General features: G+C 42.3%; 1 protein-coding gene, 1 non-coding gene and 1 pseudogene across 2 annotated transcripts; 2 read left to right on the forward strand and 1 right to left on the reverse strand.

Annotated features, from left to right (window-relative positions):
* The first annotated feature begins 1,148 nt into the window (after positions 1–1,148).
* On the forward strand, positions 1,149–2,091 carry LOC110206017 (olfactory receptor 2A12-like; annotated as a pseudogene).
* A 9,326-nt stretch (positions 2,092–11,417) lies between these two features.
* LOC144454610 (U6 spliceosomal RNA) lies at positions 11,418–11,523 on the reverse strand. Its single transcript, XR_013483128.1, has one exon. It is a non-coding gene; the product is annotated as a U6 spliceosomal RNA (small nuclear RNA).
* Positions 11,524–13,096: 1,573 nt separating this feature from the next.
* Positions 13,097–14,038, forward strand: LOC110205980 (olfactory receptor 2D2-like). The gene has a single exon (XM_020982987.1). The coding sequence runs from the start codon at positions 13,097–13,099 to the stop codon at positions 14,036–14,038; it is 942 nt and encodes a 313-aa protein (XP_020838646.1).
* Positions 14,039–17,553: the final 3,515 nt, after the last annotated feature.

Here is a 17,553-nt window from a genome sequence, read left to right on the forward strand (position 1 = left end):
TCATGTTTCTTAGATATAATTTTATTAGGAAATACTTTTTACCACCATTTAAAATTTCAGAAGAGAGATACATGATTCCCTGTGCCTCAGTTTCTTCATTGACTTGATGAGGGAGGAAGTGTGGATTAGATGATCTCTTCCAACTCTGAATCTTCTCATCCTAAGATTCTCCCAGACTTGGCAGGAATCTCCTGTAATCCTTCAATAGATAAATGGAGCTTCTTTCCTCACTCCCCCAAAAAAGAGATGCACTTAAGAATTTTGTTTGTCATGAAATTTTAGGAAGTGTAGTGGTTTGGAAAACCAATAACACAACCTCCTCACATCCTGGAAATCACAACAACCCTATTCCCATGTGATACTAAGACTTTGTATGGAATAGAGAAAATATGGTAAGCAAAAGTTTATGTGGGGAAAGATCTGGAGGTCTTAGTGGGCTTAAAGGGTCATTTTGAATCAAAAATGTGATATTGAAAACAAAAATGATAATGTGACCTTAGACTGCATTAAGACGGGAATAATTTCCAGGATGAGGAAATGCTTACTGTGCCTGTTCTCAGAGGGAAGAACTCAAGGCAGTAGGTGGAAGTTATGGAGTACATTTCAGTTTAGTATGTGAAAAAGCTTCCTCTCACATAGAACTAATTAAAAAAGGGAAAGGGCTACCAGTAGTGATCTTTCAACAAAAGGCTAGATTTCTCTGGCTGGGGATATTCTGAAGGAGACTCTTGCTCACTAGGAGCCATAGAAAATGATTTCTGAGATCTTCTCCTTTGAGATCCTATAGAAATCAGGGGATGCTCAAACTGGAAGTAGTAGAGCACCATGGAACTAGTGAACAAGAGATCTCAACTCTCACCCCACCTCTTCTTCTGACTTGATGTATGATCTGGAGCAAGTCATCTTTCTTCTTTGGCCCCTTCTTTGTGGGAAATGAGGGTTTGGGTAAGATCATCCTTAAAGATCTCTGAAGCTCTAAAATTCTATGATGCTAGGATTGTACCAAAGCTCTCAGGGAAGGACTTTTCAATAAGGGGTCTTCAACTGAGAAACTCAGAGGGCCCTGGGTCCCTCTGCCCATGGCCAATGCTGAGATCCCTAGATTCCACCATCTTCTTTTTTTCCCTTCCCAGGGCCCTACTGCCTCAATGTCCCCAGCATCAAACCATAGTTCCGTTACTGAATTTATCCTGCTTGGCTTCACCAGTGACCCCACCTCAAACATTCATCATCTTTCTCATCCTTCTCCTCTCTACCTCTGCCTCAGTCATGGGCAATGGACTCATCATCATTCTGATCTGCCTGGATTCTCACCTCCACACACCTATGTACTTTTTCCTCAGCATTCTCTCCCTACTGGACATGGGCTATGTCACTACCACAATGCCTCAGATGTTGGTACACCTGCTTTCCAGTTCTAAGCTCATCTCCTTTGAAGGATGCTGGCTACAGATGTATGTATTTGCTGCTCTGAGTCTCACTGAGTGTATCTTCTTTGTGGTCATGGCCTATGACCGTTATGTAGCCATCTGCTTCCCACTGCGTTACATGCTCATCCTCAACTGGGACCTGTGTGTGAGGTTGGTGGTAGGGACCTGGGCTTGTGGTTTCTTCTTCTCCCTACTCCACACCTTTTTTACCATGAGGCTTCCCTTCTGTGGTCCTAATATAGTTAACCACTACTTCTGTGAAGGTCCTTCAGTCAGGAGCCTGGCATGCATGGACACACACCTTATTGAGGTGGTAGACTTAGTCCTGAGCATCTTCATGGCATTGACCCCTCTGTCACTCATCTTGGCCTCCTATGTCCGCATCACCATGGCCATCCTCAAGATCAAGTCCACCCAAAGCCGGTATAAAGCTTTCTCCACTTGTGCTTCCCACCTAACTGTGGTCACTCTGTTCTATGCACCTGCCATATACATCTATATGAGGCCCTATTCCAGCTACACTACAGAAAGAGACAAACAGATATCACTTTTCTACAATGTGTTCACTGCTCTACTCAACCCTGTGGTCTACAGCCTTAGGAATAAGGACATCAAGGCAGCATTCATCAAGGTAGTAGTGCAGAACAGAGTAGCCTGGTGAGCAGAGAGCCTTGGAATGGACTATTCTTTCTTTTTTCTTGTTGAGACTGAGTTTTCCTACCTCACCCAGGCTAGAAGTACAGCCACCATTTATGGTCTCAGCCCCACTGCTGGTCAGCACCCTTCGACCCACCCAATTTTTGATCTGGGCCAATTTGGCCATTCATAAGCAGCCTGGTTTCCTCATCCTTGTTCCTACCATTCCCTGCCCCTGAAGGGCTCACCATATTGTTGCTGCATGTAATGGATCCACCAGATTGACTTTAGCCCTCTCACACCTGAGAGCCCCTGAACTCAGTTGATACCAACCTTAGCCTCTCCTAATAGCAAGGATTGTGGGTATGTACCACCACACAAGGCAGGCATGAGCCATCCATTCCTACTTGGCTTGGGACCCTGGCCTGTGATCCACAACTGGTCTATAGCATCACCTGCCTTCAAGAGGTAACCAGAACAAACCTGACTTCATCTTAGTCCTCATCATCCTCATTACCAGGAGCAGCATGGATAGAGAAGGGCTAGTTTTAGATTCAGAATCTCTTCTCAGACACATAAGCTTAAACTGGCAGAGCTCTTCCTCATCTGTAAATTGGGGAGGATAACATTTGCCATTAGCTCCCTCACAGGGTCAGTGTAAGGAAAGTCCTTTGTAATCTTTAAAGTGTCACAAACATATTAGCTATCGTAATCACCCAATACTGATGGTAACTGTTTATGTGGAAGGAGTCACTCATAAAGTATTGATGGAGTCCTTACTACATGCTGCCCCTGTTCCAAGCTTGTGGGAGACTCTAAGGAAATCCATGAAGTAATCCTTACCCACAGCAGAAGGGGAAAGAATAGAGAAGGAAACAACTAGAAACAGGACATGTGTGGCCCCTTGTCAGCGAGGGGTTGATGTGAAATGTAGTTTTTCCCACCTGGAAGGAGGGACTGGAAGAGCACAACACGTAAAAAGCTAGGGAGCATTGAAGCCTCAGGACTGGATGCCCACAGTGGAAGGCAAGGGAAGGATGGTACTGTCTTGAACTGAATATAATTGTGAGCAATTAGACCCTCGCCTGGCTCACAGATGCACCTAAGGACTGACCTACCTGGAGAGAATTGGCTGTCACACTCACAGGGGATGAATTTATCCCCTCTATACTTCTTCCTTCCATGGTTCATGGTATCCTGTATATATTGGGTCTGGTACCCTTACACTTGTTTATTTGATGTATGTACTTTTATGATGGGTTCTACCTCTACATAAAAATAACCTATTTTTCATTGCACTTTGAGAGAGTGTTTGCTGTAAATGAGTGTACCATGAGGGATGAGTGGGAAGAAAAAAAACAAACCTCTGGACAAATGGCCCTAACCTTAACCTTAATCTTAACCATGACCTTATATTGAAACTCTATGTGTGTGTGCGCCTCTGTCTGTCTCTCTGTCTCTCAGTCTCTCCTTTTCAATACCTCTTTCAATCTCTCATTCAATATCTCTCTCTTTCCTTCTGTCTCTGTCTCTCTTTTCCCACCTCTTTCTATCTGTCTCTCTGTCTCTTTTGTCTGTCTCTTGTCTATCTCTGTCTCTGAAAATCTCTCTCTCCAACTTCTCTCTCTTTCTCAGTCTCAGTCTTTCTCTCCCCCTTCTCTCTCTCTTTCTCTTTACTTTTCTCCATCTCTCTTTGTCTCTGTCTCAGCCGTTCTGTCTGTCTCTTTCCATCCTGGCTTTCTTTTTCTCTGTTTCTTTGTCTCTGTTTGTGTCTGTCTTCATCTCTGCTTCTCTATCTCTGTCCATCTCTCTATTTCTCTCTCTGTCTCTGTCTCTCTTACAAAACAAAAGAGAACTAGGTGTTTTTTAGCACTCATAGGGTGCTACCACTGTAGAAAGTGAAAGAAGGCCCAAATTCCAAAGGACTAGAACATTTGGGGATGACTTCATGACTGGAGTGGGATTTTAGCTAATCATTGAATGTGTTTGTAGTATTGGATGAAAACTTGAGGGAATTGTGGAGGTAGAAGGGAAAGGTGGAGAAGCATAAACAAATCTCTGCTTCTTGCTCGCTGTGTGATTTTGGGAAAGCACCTGCTCCTCTCTAAGATATGTTTTCTTCTATTCTAAGTTAAAAGGGCTGGACCAGATTATTTCAAAAATCTTTTCTAGCTCTAAAGCCAAAGGCCCTATGATCCATAGGCACAGAGGCAAAAGTGAGACTAGGGAAGTGCTGGAATGGAAGAGCTGGAGAGCTTTCATTTCAATTCAGCAAACTTTTATTATTTGTAAAACACTTGGCACAGTGCCTGGCACATAGTAGATACTATATAAATGCTTATTCCCTTCTCCCTTCTCCATCCAAGTCTGTTTTCCTACTGAGCACCAGCTGTGAAGAAAATGGGCACTGGAAAAGTTACAAAGATGACTGAAATACTGCCCTTGCTTTGATAGTCTAAGAGGGGCCAAAGCTAGGCACCCAAAGGATCCAAGAGAGAATGTGATGAGACACAAATTCCATTTGGTTCAGCAGGCATTCAGCATGTAGTATGTGCCCATCACTGTGCTAGGCAATACACATAGAAAGAAAGGGGGCACTCTCTCTAAGCTCCCTCTTCCAACCCTCTTTGTGCAAGCAGATTGGGTCTCCAGAGGGCAATTTCCTCCTCCTTCTCCCAGGATTTTAGAGGTAACTTTGAGGAATAGTAGCTTCTAATACTATCACTCAGGAGCCCCCATTCAGAGTTCTCCCTCATAATATCAATCAACCATTTGACATCAATGCTCTTTTCTAAAGTGATATTAACAGAGACATTATAGCAAGGACAGAGCACATTCTCTCCTTATATACCCAAAGTCCCTGGGCAGAGTGAGCTCAAGCTTAAAACTGAATAGGAGTTAGACACATATATAGAGAACACAGAGGGCTGAGGTTTCTCTGTGACTCTCAGCCCTGGGAGTCCTTTTGTGTCTCTGCAGAATCCCCACCAATTTTACTTTGCTGTATTGCATCTGCAAAGATGAACTAATCACTGGGGAAATATGAATTAAAACAATTCTGAGGTGCTATCTTACACATATCAGAGTGACTAATAGGTCACAAAAGGAAAATGACAAATGTTAGAGGAGATGTGGGAAAAATGAGACATTAATGCACTGTTGGTGGGGTTTTGAACTGATTCAACTATTCTGTAGAGTAATTTGGAACTATGCCCAAAGGGTATAAAACTGTACATAACCTTTGACCTAGCAATGCCACTATTAGGTTTGCATCCCAAAAGAGATAAAAAACAAAAAGGAAAAGGACCTATAGGTACAAAAATATTTATAGCAGCAGCTCTTTTCTGGGGACAAAGAATTGGAAATTGAAGGGAAGTCCATTAATTGGGGAATGGCTGAACAAGTTGTGGTATATGAATGTAGTGTAATACTATTGTGCTGTAAGAAATGTTGAGCAAGTGGACTTCAGAAAAACCTGGTGAGACTTGTATGGCCTGATGCTGAGTGAAGTGAGCAGAACCAGAAGAGCATTGTACACAGTAACAGCCACCTTGTGTGATGACTAATATTGATAGAGTTAAACCCTTCTCAGCAATGCAAGGATCTAAGACATCTCCAAAAGTCTCCTGATAGAAAATGCTATCCACATCCAGAGAAAGAACTATGGAGTCTGAATGCAGATTGAACCATACTATTTGCTCTTTTTTTCTTCTGTTTTGTTTTGTTTCCTCTTTTTTGTGGTTATTCCCATTGGTTCTAATTCTTCCTTACAACATGACTAATGTGAAAATATGTTTAACAGGAATGTATATGTAGAGCCTATATCAGATTGCATGCCGTCTTGGGGAGTAAGGTGGAGAGGGAGGAAAGAGAAATTTAAAACTCAAGCTTATGGAAGTAATTGATGAAAACTAAAAATAAATTCATTAATAAAAAATAATTTGGATGTTGTAGCGTTTGGTGCATTTGGTGTTTCGTATTAATAGTGCTTCATTTTCTATGGCACCTTTTAGCAAGATGCAGTTTCCTTCATTATCACTTTTAATTAGATTGTTTTTGCTTTTGCTTTCTCTGATATCATGACTGCTATCCCTGCTTTTTTTTTTACTCCTGAGGCATAATAGATTCTGTTCCAGCCCCTTATCTTCATGTGTGTTTCTCTCTATTTCAAGTGGGTTTCTTATAAACAACATGTTGTAGCATTCTGGTTTTTAATCCATTCTGCTATCTACTTCTATTTTATGAGAGAGTTTATTCCGTTTATATTCACGGTTATAGATTACTAACTATATTTCCTTCCATCCTATTTTTCCTTCTCTCTCTCTCCTGGTTATGGAAGGCACAGAAACAGCCATTGTATAAGGGCTAGAGTTTATGAATGATGAGCAATGACCAACAGATACTTCTAGATAAAGAGCCTTTCTATCAGTGAGGGATGGAGTGGTGGGTAATTGATGGTCAGACAGTCAACAAACATATGCTAAGCACCAACAATATGCCAGACACTGGGTGCTTACCTTTCCCAAGTCCTGATATAGAAAGGAAAAAAACAAGTTCACATAAAAGGACCATTCAGGACACCTGTTGTAGGAGCCTGAATTAGCTAAGCCATTAGTGACCCTGATGATAGAGACTTCAGAACCAGGAGAAGAAGAGCAATGGTGGCCTGACAGTCCAACTGATTTCTCCAAGTGGGGGCATTTCACTTCACTCATTTGAAACCATAGGTGCCCCCTACTTGGGCTATGTATGTGACCAACTCTGGCAAAGACAGCAAGAAAAATGCAGGTTCTTAGTGTTGACAACTTCCTGTAGCATTTCTGCACATTCTCCTACCTGTCTCCCATTGCCAATTCCTTTGGCCCTAGATCCTGCCTATCTCCTCCATCTGTCCCCCTGACCAGCCCTCCTGATCATTTCTTCTGCTTATCTTTCTGTCCATCACCCCTTCCTATTTTAACGCCCCTTTCTCTTTCCCTTCCCTTCCTGGAGAGTAGAGGGTGAGAGTGAAGAAGGTGTCAGGAGCTAAGGGATTTGGAATAAAGACGCCAAAAATTCATATTTACATATTTCTTCCCTTCTTTTCTACCCCTCCCAGCTCATATCCCAAATGAATATGGTATAATGAGAAAGTTCCTTCCCTTTCTCCTTTTTCCTCCCAGGGTTTTCATTTCTATAAAATTCTTCTAATAACAGGAATTCCCAGGAAACTTATTCCTGGATAATCTCCTGGGGAGGGGGTTGGGCAGGACAGGAGGAGGCCAATCCTCCTTGGAGGAGCTGGAGGAGGCAGGTGCTTCTCTCTCTGGTTTTTCCAAAGAGTTCTGACTATCATGTAGGGTCATAAAAAGCCTAGTTGATTGGCCAGTGGGAATATAGCTTCTCTTGTCACCAGCAGGGCAAGTGAACCCTCTCCTTAGCCTCTGCTACACTCTTTCCCAGAAGTTGTACACTTTCTCTACCCCGGCAAAAAGTATTCTTCTCTCTGAAAGAAGTAGCAATAGCCTGAGGTCAGGGCAGGGGACAGCAGGTGGGATTGTAGAGGAAGAAAAGGTGGAAGAATATGCCCATGAATACTTGGGTGTCCAGAGCTTGCCTGCTGGTCTGTTGGAGTGACCCAGAATCCACTGGCCTTGCTAGTGTCCTAGATCCTTTGTCTGGCCCTCACTCAAGTCTCTTTTCAAAGAAGTAAGTGACCTATACACAGGATGTTGTGTTTCACCTTCCTGAAGGGTGAGGCAATACTTCTGTCTGGGAGAAAGGAGAAGAGAAAGAAGGAAAGTCAGGGGCTAAAGAGCCAAAGGAGGGGAGATGTGGGCAGCTTCAGGGAAGATATGAGGAACTGATTGAGAGGGTGGCAAAAGCTTGGTCAGGAGACGGAGGAAATGTGAAGGCAGAGAGGAAAGCTCTCCATCTCCTATCTCCCCCACCCTCGCCACTCCTCCATCTTTCCCATTTCACCCTCCCTCACCTACTTCTGTATGCCCATCCCTTCTATTCATCCTCTTTCCTTCCCTTCAACATTTCTTTTTCTTCACAGTCATTCTCACTGCCTCCAACCTTACACTCCCCAACTCCTACACCAATGGTTCTTTACCTGGGGTCCATAGTTCCATGAATATATTTATTTGATCTAGGAACTTGGATGAGGGGAAAACACATCACAATCTTCACTAACCTTTCCCTTTCCTTTGTAAGTCCATGTGCTTCATTTTATGTCTTTGAAAACATGATTTTGAGGAGTACATAGGTTTCACCAGACTTCCACAGGAGTCCAGAGACAAAAAAGTTAAGAACCTTTGCCTGAACCCTTGCCTTAGACCTTCTGACCCATACTGCTCCTCATCCCCTTTACCTTCCTGCTTTCTTTATTTTCACATCCCTGTGCTAGAAGACCAGAGATGTAAATCCTGAGGTCTTCACCTCCCTTTTCAGATGCAGAACTAAAACCCAGAGAGCTTAAGTGGCTTGCCTGAGGTCACCAGATTGCAAACTAGGATTCTAAATGAGGTTCTCAGACTTTGTACCTAGGGCTTTTGTAACTGTACCATAGAGAGGATCTAAGATGGGATACCATGAGGTTCTTCATCATTTCTTCCTTCATTTCCTACTTCTTCCACTACCTCTCTGACCACACTTTCTCTAACCCTGATTGTTCTTTCTCCTCTAATTTTTCCCTAAATGTGGACATTCTCCGAGTTTCTGTCTTCTGTTATCATCTCTCTGTGACTGAGGATAAGAGAATGTGACTGGGGATGGGATGAGGAAGAATTTATGACTCTGTGACTGAGACTAATGGAGTTGGTGTACCCATGAGTGAGGATGGATCTGTTACTGGGTGTGGGGGTAGTTGATGGACCTGTGAGTGAGGACAGGGAAGTTGATGGTTGTGAGACTAGTGATAAGAGGTTTTATGGATTTGTGTCTAAGCATAAGTGAATGGCTAGATGAATGAATCAATCACAAAGCATTTGTTAAGTACTTGCTTTGTGCCAAGCATGGGGAAGAAACATAGAAATGTAAGTCAATTCCTGTTATCAGAAAACTCGCATGTTGATGGGGGGTGAGGGAGAGACAATACATATAGGATAGGAAGGGTGCAGGAACTAGAGAGATAGCAATGCATTTTCTTTAGTGTCATTTCCAGTGATCAAACTATACCCATTTCTGATATTGAACCATTTGGCAGTGCTATGGCCTTTGGTGACAAGAACTTTCTTTCATGGGTCTTCAGTAGCTGTACTTGCTGAAGAAGTGGGGGTTGCAGCACTTCCAGAGGAAATTGTCACGTCCATTTTTTCCCTAGGACTGCTTCCCTGAAGGATGGCTGCAGAAGCAGGGTTGGAAACAGGGCTGGTGGTCCAGGTATGTGGAGTGGGGAGGGATGAAGCTCTTCCTGGGCTCTTAGGAGAAGGATCCTGGCTCACTTCCATTGGTTTATGAGGACACATGATGTTTCAGGCAGTTGTGGTGCCTTGGCTTCCTGTCTCTCCCTCAGACTTTAGGGAAGGTGATGACTTAGGCAGCTGGGATGGGGGATTTTATGTATCTGTATCAGGGCATAGGGGAAGTAACAGGCCTGTGACTCAGGAGGGGGAGTTGATGAATCTGTGACAGAGGTGTAGGTGTCGATGGGTCTGTGCTTGAGTGTGGAGGAGAAAACTCGGGATCTGGGGCTGGGAAGATGATAACTGATGCATTTGTTAAGGGGGATGAGAGTGAAGAAGTTGATGGATCTATGACTGGGGTATGAGGGATGTTGATCAATCTGTCCCTGGCCTTTGGGGAGATAATGGACTTTTGAGTAGGGATGAGAAAGTTGATGGATCTGTTACTGGGGAGACTGCATTAATGGCTTTCAAAGTGCCTTGTTTGCCAAATGCTATTGGAGAATGTCATTTGGGCCATTGTCTCAAGCCAATACAAACCACCCTCTATATACTCAAAAGGGCCCTTGGTGCTTCTTTATAAATATGGAGTCAGTAAGTGGCCTTGCCTCCTACCTCAAGCAGAAAAATCTAGGTCATCTGAGTCAAGGTTGTTCATCATTCCTTCTCTTCATTCCCTAGCTCTTCTCCTACCTCTCTGACCATGCTTTCTCTACCACTACAGTCCTTCCTCCTCTAGCTTTTCCCTAAATATGGGCATCTTCTAAAGCCCTAGCCTCTGTTCTCTTCTCTCTAGGCACTTTCTGCCTCACTGACTTCATCTCCTCCCAGACAAATAGGACTAAGATTTGACTCTCTTTTTTTAAATTTCATTTTATTTTTTTTTAAATTTTATTAATTTATTTTCATTTATCAACAATCACTTCCATATTCTTTTGAGTTGAAAGTAGATTTTGGCTCTCAAATCTCTATCTACAGTCCTGACTACCTTTCTCAGGCTCTCCAGATTCCTGCTCCCCCTCTCCACCTGGACAGATATCCTGATAATAACTTAGGCTCAGTATGTCCAAAACTGAACTCCTCCTCTTCCTCCCTCTGCAACTGATCAGGGAGTTTCTCTTTTGGATATGTTTGTTTCTGTCTATCTACTACCTAGACTCAAGATCCCACATTATCTCCAGTTGGGTAAAGTATGTAAAGCACTGTGTTGTTATTGTCATTGTTGTTGAATTTTCTTTTTCTGCCTTATCCACCTGGTAAGTTTCCAAGTCCTGCTGATTCTTCCTCTAAAACATCTTGAGGGTCTATCTTGTCCCCTTCACCCACATAGCCAAATGCTCAAGGTCAGGCCCTCATCCCCTCCACCTGGGCTCACCAATAGCCTCCTCACTTGTCTCCCTGCCTTCAGCTTCTCCCATGTGTGATTTCCCATACAAATGTTGACTAAAGAGTTCAACAAAGACACACTCCTGAGCATATCACTTATCTAGTCAGAAACCCTCAAGGGCAAAGAACAAAGCCTGAACTCCTCATCCTGGCATTCAAGTCCCTCCTAGTCAGGTCCAATCCAGTTTTTCACTACTATAGGAATTATTCACTTAAGTCAAACTGGAGGTGTGCCATCCTTGATAAAGTCAGGTGTATTGACAACCTCTGAACCTTTGCTTTATGTTGTCTCTGCTGTCTAAAATGCCCTGCTTCACTCCTCCCCAGCTATCCAAATGCTATTTGCCAAGCATCATAGCATTTTAGGACTGGAAAAGACCTCAGCAACCATCTGGTTCAAACCATACTTGAGAAGGAATCTTCATTATTGTATACATGAGAAGTGGTCATGAAGTTTCAGTATGAAGACTTCCAATGATAGGGAACAGATTTCCCCCAGAGATAGGCCATTTTACTTTTTTTATTAATTTATTTCTTTTTAGTTTTCAACATTCACTTCCACAAGATTTTGGGTTTCAAAAATGTGGAATGCTTCACAAATTTGCATGTCATCCTTGCACAGGGATCATTCTAATCTTCTCTGTGTCATTCTAATATGTGGTGTTGAAGCGAGAACCCATTTCACTTTTAGATTCAGAGTCCTTTTCCTGAACCTAAGCTTAAATTTGCCTCTTTTTAGCTTCCATCCATTGCTAAACTCTAGGGCCAAAAGGAACAAGTTTAGCTGTTCTTCCATGTGACAGTTCTAATAATACCTAGCTTTCCTGTACCCTCTGAATTTTATCCTTTGCAGCCTGAACATCCTCAATTCCCTCAAATGCTCCACATATATTTCAAATGACTTTCATATTTCTTAGATGTAATTTTATTAGGAAATACTTTTTAATCATTATGTAAAATTTCTGAAGAGAGCTGTGTGATCTCATCCATAGAGTGCCTCCCTCTACCTATGTAGTGTGAAAACTTGCCACACCCTAATAAGGTATTTCATGAATTACTATGGTCTTTCAAATCTCTGTTTTCTTCAGTCTTAAAGAGGATGGCTTTGATTTCAAGAGTCTTGTGAGATAGAAATAGAAGTAAATTTACATCTTAGTTAGACTATTTATTGCCTATGTGATCTTCAGCAAATTATTCAACTTCCCTGTGTCTCAGTTTCTTCATTGGCATAATGAGAGAGGAAGTGTGGATTAGATAATCTCTTCCAACACTGAATCTTATTATCCTAAGATTCTCCCAGACTTGGCAGGAATCTCCTGGAATCCTTCAAGAATAAATGGAGCCTCTTCCCCCACCCCCTCAAAAAAAGAGATGTTCTTAGCAATTTTGTTTTTCATGAAATTTTAGACAATGTAGTAGTTTGGAAACACAACCTCCTCACATCCTGAAAATCATAAGAATCCTATTCCCATGCGATACTGAAACTCTGTATGGGATAAAGAAAACATGGCAAGTGAGAGCTTATGTGGGAAAAGATCTGGAGGTCTTAGTGGACTTGAAGGGTCATTATGAATCAAAAATGGGATATAGCAAACACAAAGGATAATGTGATCTTAGACTGCATTGAGATAGTAATAATTTACAGGATGAGGAAATGCTTATTGTGCCTGTCCTCAGAGGGAGGCACTCAAGGCAGCAGATGGAAGTTATGGAGTACATTTCAGTTTAGTATGTGGAAAAGCTTCCCCTCATGTAGAACTAACTAAAAAGGGAAAGGGCTATGAGTAGTGACCTTTCAGAAAAAGGCTAGATTTCTCTAGTTGGGGATATTCTATAGGACACTCATGCTCAGGTAGGAGCCATAGAAAATGATTTCTGAAGTCTTCTCCTCTAAGAGCCCACAGGAATCAGGGGATGCCCAAACTGGACGTAGTAGAGCACCATGGAACTAGTGAACAAGAGATCTCAACTCTCACCCCACCTCTTCTTCTGACTTGATATATAATCTGGAGCAAGTCATTTTCCTTCTTAGGCCCTTGGTGACCTCAGGTGGGAAATGAGGGTTTGGGCAAGATCATCCTTAAAGATCTCTGAAGCTCTAAAATTCTATGATGCTAGGATTGTACCAAAGCTCTCAGGGAAGGACTTTTCAATAGGGGGTCTTCAACTGAGGAACTCAGAGGGCCCATGGCCAATGCTGAGATCCCTAGATTCCACCATCTTCTTTTTTTCCCTTCCCAGGGCCCTACTGCCTCAATGTCCCCAGCATCAAACCATAGTTCCGTTACTGAATTTATCCTGCTTGGCTTCACCAGTGACCCCACCTCAAACAGGATCCTTTTCATCATCTTTCTCCTTCTCTACCTCTGCTCAGTCATGGGCAATGGACTCATCATCATTCTGATCTGCCTGGATTCTCACCTCCACACACCTATGTACTTTTTCCTCAGCATCCTCTCCCTACTGGACATGGGCTACGTCACTACCACAATACCTCAGATGTTGGTACACCTGCTTTCCAGTTCTAAGTTCATCTCCTTTGAAGGTTGCTGGCTGCAGATGTACGTATTTGGTGCTCTGGGTCTCACTGAGTGTATCTTCTTTGTGGTCATGGCCTATGACCGTTATGTAGCCATCTGCTTCCCACTGCGTTACATGCTCATCCTCAACTGGGACCTGTGTGTGAGGTTGGTGGTAGGGACCTGGGCTTGTGGTTTCTTCTTCTCCCTACTCCATACCTTTTTTACCATGAGGCTTCCCTTCTGTGGTCCTAATATGGTTAACCACTACTTCTGTGAAGGTCCCTCAGTCAGGAGCCTGGCATGCATGGACATACACCTTATTGAGGTGATAGACTTAGTCCTGAGCATCCTCATGGTGTTAGCCCCTCTGTCACTCATTCTGGCCTCCTATGTTCGTATCACCATGGCCATCCTCAAGATCAAGTCCACCAAAAGTCAGTGTAAGGCTTTCTCCACTTGTGCTTCCCACCTAACTGTGGTCACTCTGTTCTATGCACCTGCCATATACATCTATATGAGGCCCAACTCCAGCTACACTCCAGAGAGAGACAAGCAGATATCAGTTTTCTACAATGTGTTCACTGCTCTGCTCAACCCTGTGGTCTACAGCCTTAGGAATAAGGACATCGAGGCAGCATTCATCAAGGTAGTAGTGGGGAATAGAGTGGCCTGGTAAGCAGAGAGCCTTGGAATGGACTATTCTTTCCTTTTTCTTTTCTTGTTGAGACTGAGTTTCCCTATCTCACCCAGGCTAGAAGTACAGCCACCATTTATGGTCCCAGCCCCACTGCTGGTCAGCACCCACTCTACTTTTTATCTGGGCCAATTTGCCCATTCATAGGTATATATGTACAAAAATATTTATAGTAGCTCTTTTCTGATGGCTAAGAATTGGAAATTTCCCTAATCAATCAAGGAATGGCTGAACAAATTGTGTTATATCATTATGATGGAGTACTATTATGCTATAACAAATGATAAGCAGACTGTTCTCAGAAAAACCTGGAAAGATTTATGTGAGCTGACGCAATGTGAACCATACTGTGTACAAAGTAACAGCAATATTGTGAGATAATCAACTGTAAATAACTTAGCTATTTTTAGCAATTCAATGATCCAAGACAACTCTGAAGGACTTAAGATGAAAAATGCTATCTATCCCCAAAGAAAGAACTGATGGTGTCTGAATACAGATTGAATCATTCTTTTTTTACTTACTTTATTTTTCTTGAGTTTTTTTTTTTGGTGGGGGTGTCTATGTTTTCTTTCACAACTTGCCTAATGTGGAAATATTTTGTATGACTATATATGTATAACCTATATTGAATTGCTTGCCTTCTCAACGGAAGGAAGAGGTGGAGTAGGAGGAAGGGAGAGAATTTGGAACTCAAAGTTTTAAAAGCAAATGGTAAAAATTGTTTTACATGTAACTGGGGAAAATAAAATACCAAATAAATTTTTAAAAAATAAAATAAAAATTTATTTTCTGCCATGAAAAAAATAAAAAAAAGATGGATGAATCACTCACTTGCTCAGTTGTGCTGGTTCCTTTCTGGGTGAGTGTCTCAACTTAGGGGTAGACCCACTGTTAAGCAACTCAGGCAGGTCACTCAGCGATTGTACTGACCCCCCACCATTGGCTACTACTGCCAATTTTGGTGGTCTCTGCCACCAACTCTGATTACTGAAGGATCTCTGATAGCTTTCCTGAACTTACAAGGTCATAACCTCGTCAATTCTGCCCCTGAATATCTCTTCACTGAAGATCAAGAAGGAATTAACACAAAGAGACAAAAAACCCAGAAACATACCAAGAGATTATAGACACCTGGTGACTGGGTGGGAGAACATAGCTTGCCACTATCCCTCCCTCCCTTCCCTAGCCTGTCAATGCATTGAAGTCTTCCTCAGCCAACAACCCAGAGGGAAGAGCTAGATCAAACTCATTCACTCAAACTTTTTGAAATCATATTCAATTCTGATTCAACTTCTCTTGCATCTCTAGCCTTTCTGGAGTCAACCAGAAGATTCTTCATTACTTCAAATTACCAGACCCCCTTCCCCCCCAGTCACTCTTAGCCAGAAGAAGGCTAAGTAAATCTCCATTTGTTGTTTTGAAACTAAACAGTGAGTATTGCACACATTCTAAAGTAGGGGTAAGGATCCCTCCATCATGAATGACCAGAAGCAAGCCCATCGCAGGCTTCCAATATTTGCCTGGAATGTTGACTGAGCATGCCCCAAATGGCGGATGCGGTCTCCATGACAAATGAGACAGTCATTTCCTACAAAGAACTTAGATTCTACTGAACAAAAACAATATGTAAAACAAATCATTAAAATTAAATATATACAAAACAAATAAAAATAATTTGAAGGAAGTAGGGAGATCAATGTAAGAAATTTGAGGATGAAGAGATTACTGGGACTAGGAGTAAAAAAAAATTACATATTGTAGGGAAATCCCATACCTTGCATACATTGTATGTTAATTTTTGTTTGCATATTATCTCTCTCATTAGAATACATGCTTCTTGAAGCAGGGGTTGGGACATATTTTTTATTTTTGCCTTTCTTTGTATCCCAGGGCTTAGCACAGTGCCTTACACCTAGTAAGTGCTTAATAAATCCCTTTGTATTACATTTTGCAGCCATCTCTTTAATGGTCCATTTTAGAATTTTCCCTGCAATTGAAGTCAAGCTCACTAGAGTTGGTAGACTCTATCCTCTTTACTCTTTTGAAAATTGGGACATCATTTGCCTTTGTCCATATTATGGCAACTCTTCTTGGGTCAATGTGCTATGGTGCAGTCAACATGTATTCAGATCCACAGCTCTGAGCCCCACCTAATGACCCATTGCCAGAACAAGCCAGAAAGCATGTTAAATGAGATAGTCTGGGAATGACGTACTGAATTTAATAAGATGAATCTTAACAGGGGTATACATGTATAAAGTCCTCTAAGATCTACCAGCCTCTGGGTCTGGATATCTATCTCCCCATTTGTAAGACTTCCTCTGTAGCTTAACCCCCCAAATGTGTTGCTTCCCCCTATCAAAGAGCAAGCTCCTTAAGAATGGGGACTATCTTCCTTTTCTACTTGTATCCCTAGTGCTAAGCATAGTTCTTAGCATATGATAAGTGCCTAATAAATGTTTTTTTAAAAATATATAAATAAATAAATGTGGTTTTTTTTTCATTCACTCATTCATTCTCATGAGTATTCTAGTGTCAGAGGTCCTAAGACCCTGTCAGTCACAACGTTGCTCCTCCTCTCTTAGCCTCAGTTTCCTCATCTGTGAGATGGGTGGGGAGTTTGAATTAAATATCTGGGCACCTTTTCAGCATGAAATTATTTACTCTATGATCCACAACCCCCAAGACACAAATTGGGGTGGGGTAACTGGTTTGACTTGCTATGCTATGAGGGTGAATTTTTCCTATCCACCATGTAATCTGGGGGTCAGCTTGAATGAATAGCAGGTCGTGATCAGATCACCATAGAATCGGGACTGAGAATGCTATGCCATCACCTCACCCTATGAGATGGACCATGGGGAGGATGCTTAGTGAGGTAAGAAGAGGAAATGGAGAAGGGTGCCAAGGAAGGGATTGTCAATGGGGAAATGGTCCCTCCACAATGGGAGAGGAAGGGTAGTTGGAAATAGTTTGAAGATCTTTAGGCCTGGGTGGCCCCAGCAGCCGCTTCCCAGTCTAAGTTTCTCTACCATTTCCATCCTTAAGAATTAGAAGCTCAGTCCTCATTCTTCTTCCCATTGCCTTGGGTTGGGAGACCCCCTGTATCAATATCTAGCCAGCACAGGGTAGATCTTTGCAGTAGAATGTGGCACTGCCACAGTCAATGGGCCAGGCAATGTCTCGCGTGGTCCCTATGTAACTTGGGCAAATTGTTTTATATTATAATTTATTATTTTTTAAATAATTGCTTTAAAAAGTAAACATACTATCAACCTAACTTCAAAGGTGAATGAAACCATTTCAACCATTCAACCATTTCCAGTCCAACTCCCTCATTTTTATAGGTGGGGAAATAGAAGACCAGTGCGATTGACTGGCCCAAAAATCACATAGCTAATAAGGATGAGAGATGAGATTGACACCAAGGTCATGCCCTGTGACCTGGGCCATCTCCAGTCATCCTGTCTTTTGTCCTGCCACTGGACTTGGAT

The sequence above is a fragment of the Phascolarctos cinereus genome, unplaced genomic scaffold (assembly GCF_003287225.1).
Source record: "Phascolarctos cinereus isolate Bilbo 61053 unplaced genomic scaffold, phaCin_HiC Scaffold_726;HRSCAF=1367, whole genome shotgun sequence".
NCBI lineage: Eukaryota > Metazoa > Chordata > Mammalia > Diprotodontia > Phascolarctidae > Phascolarctos > Phascolarctos cinereus.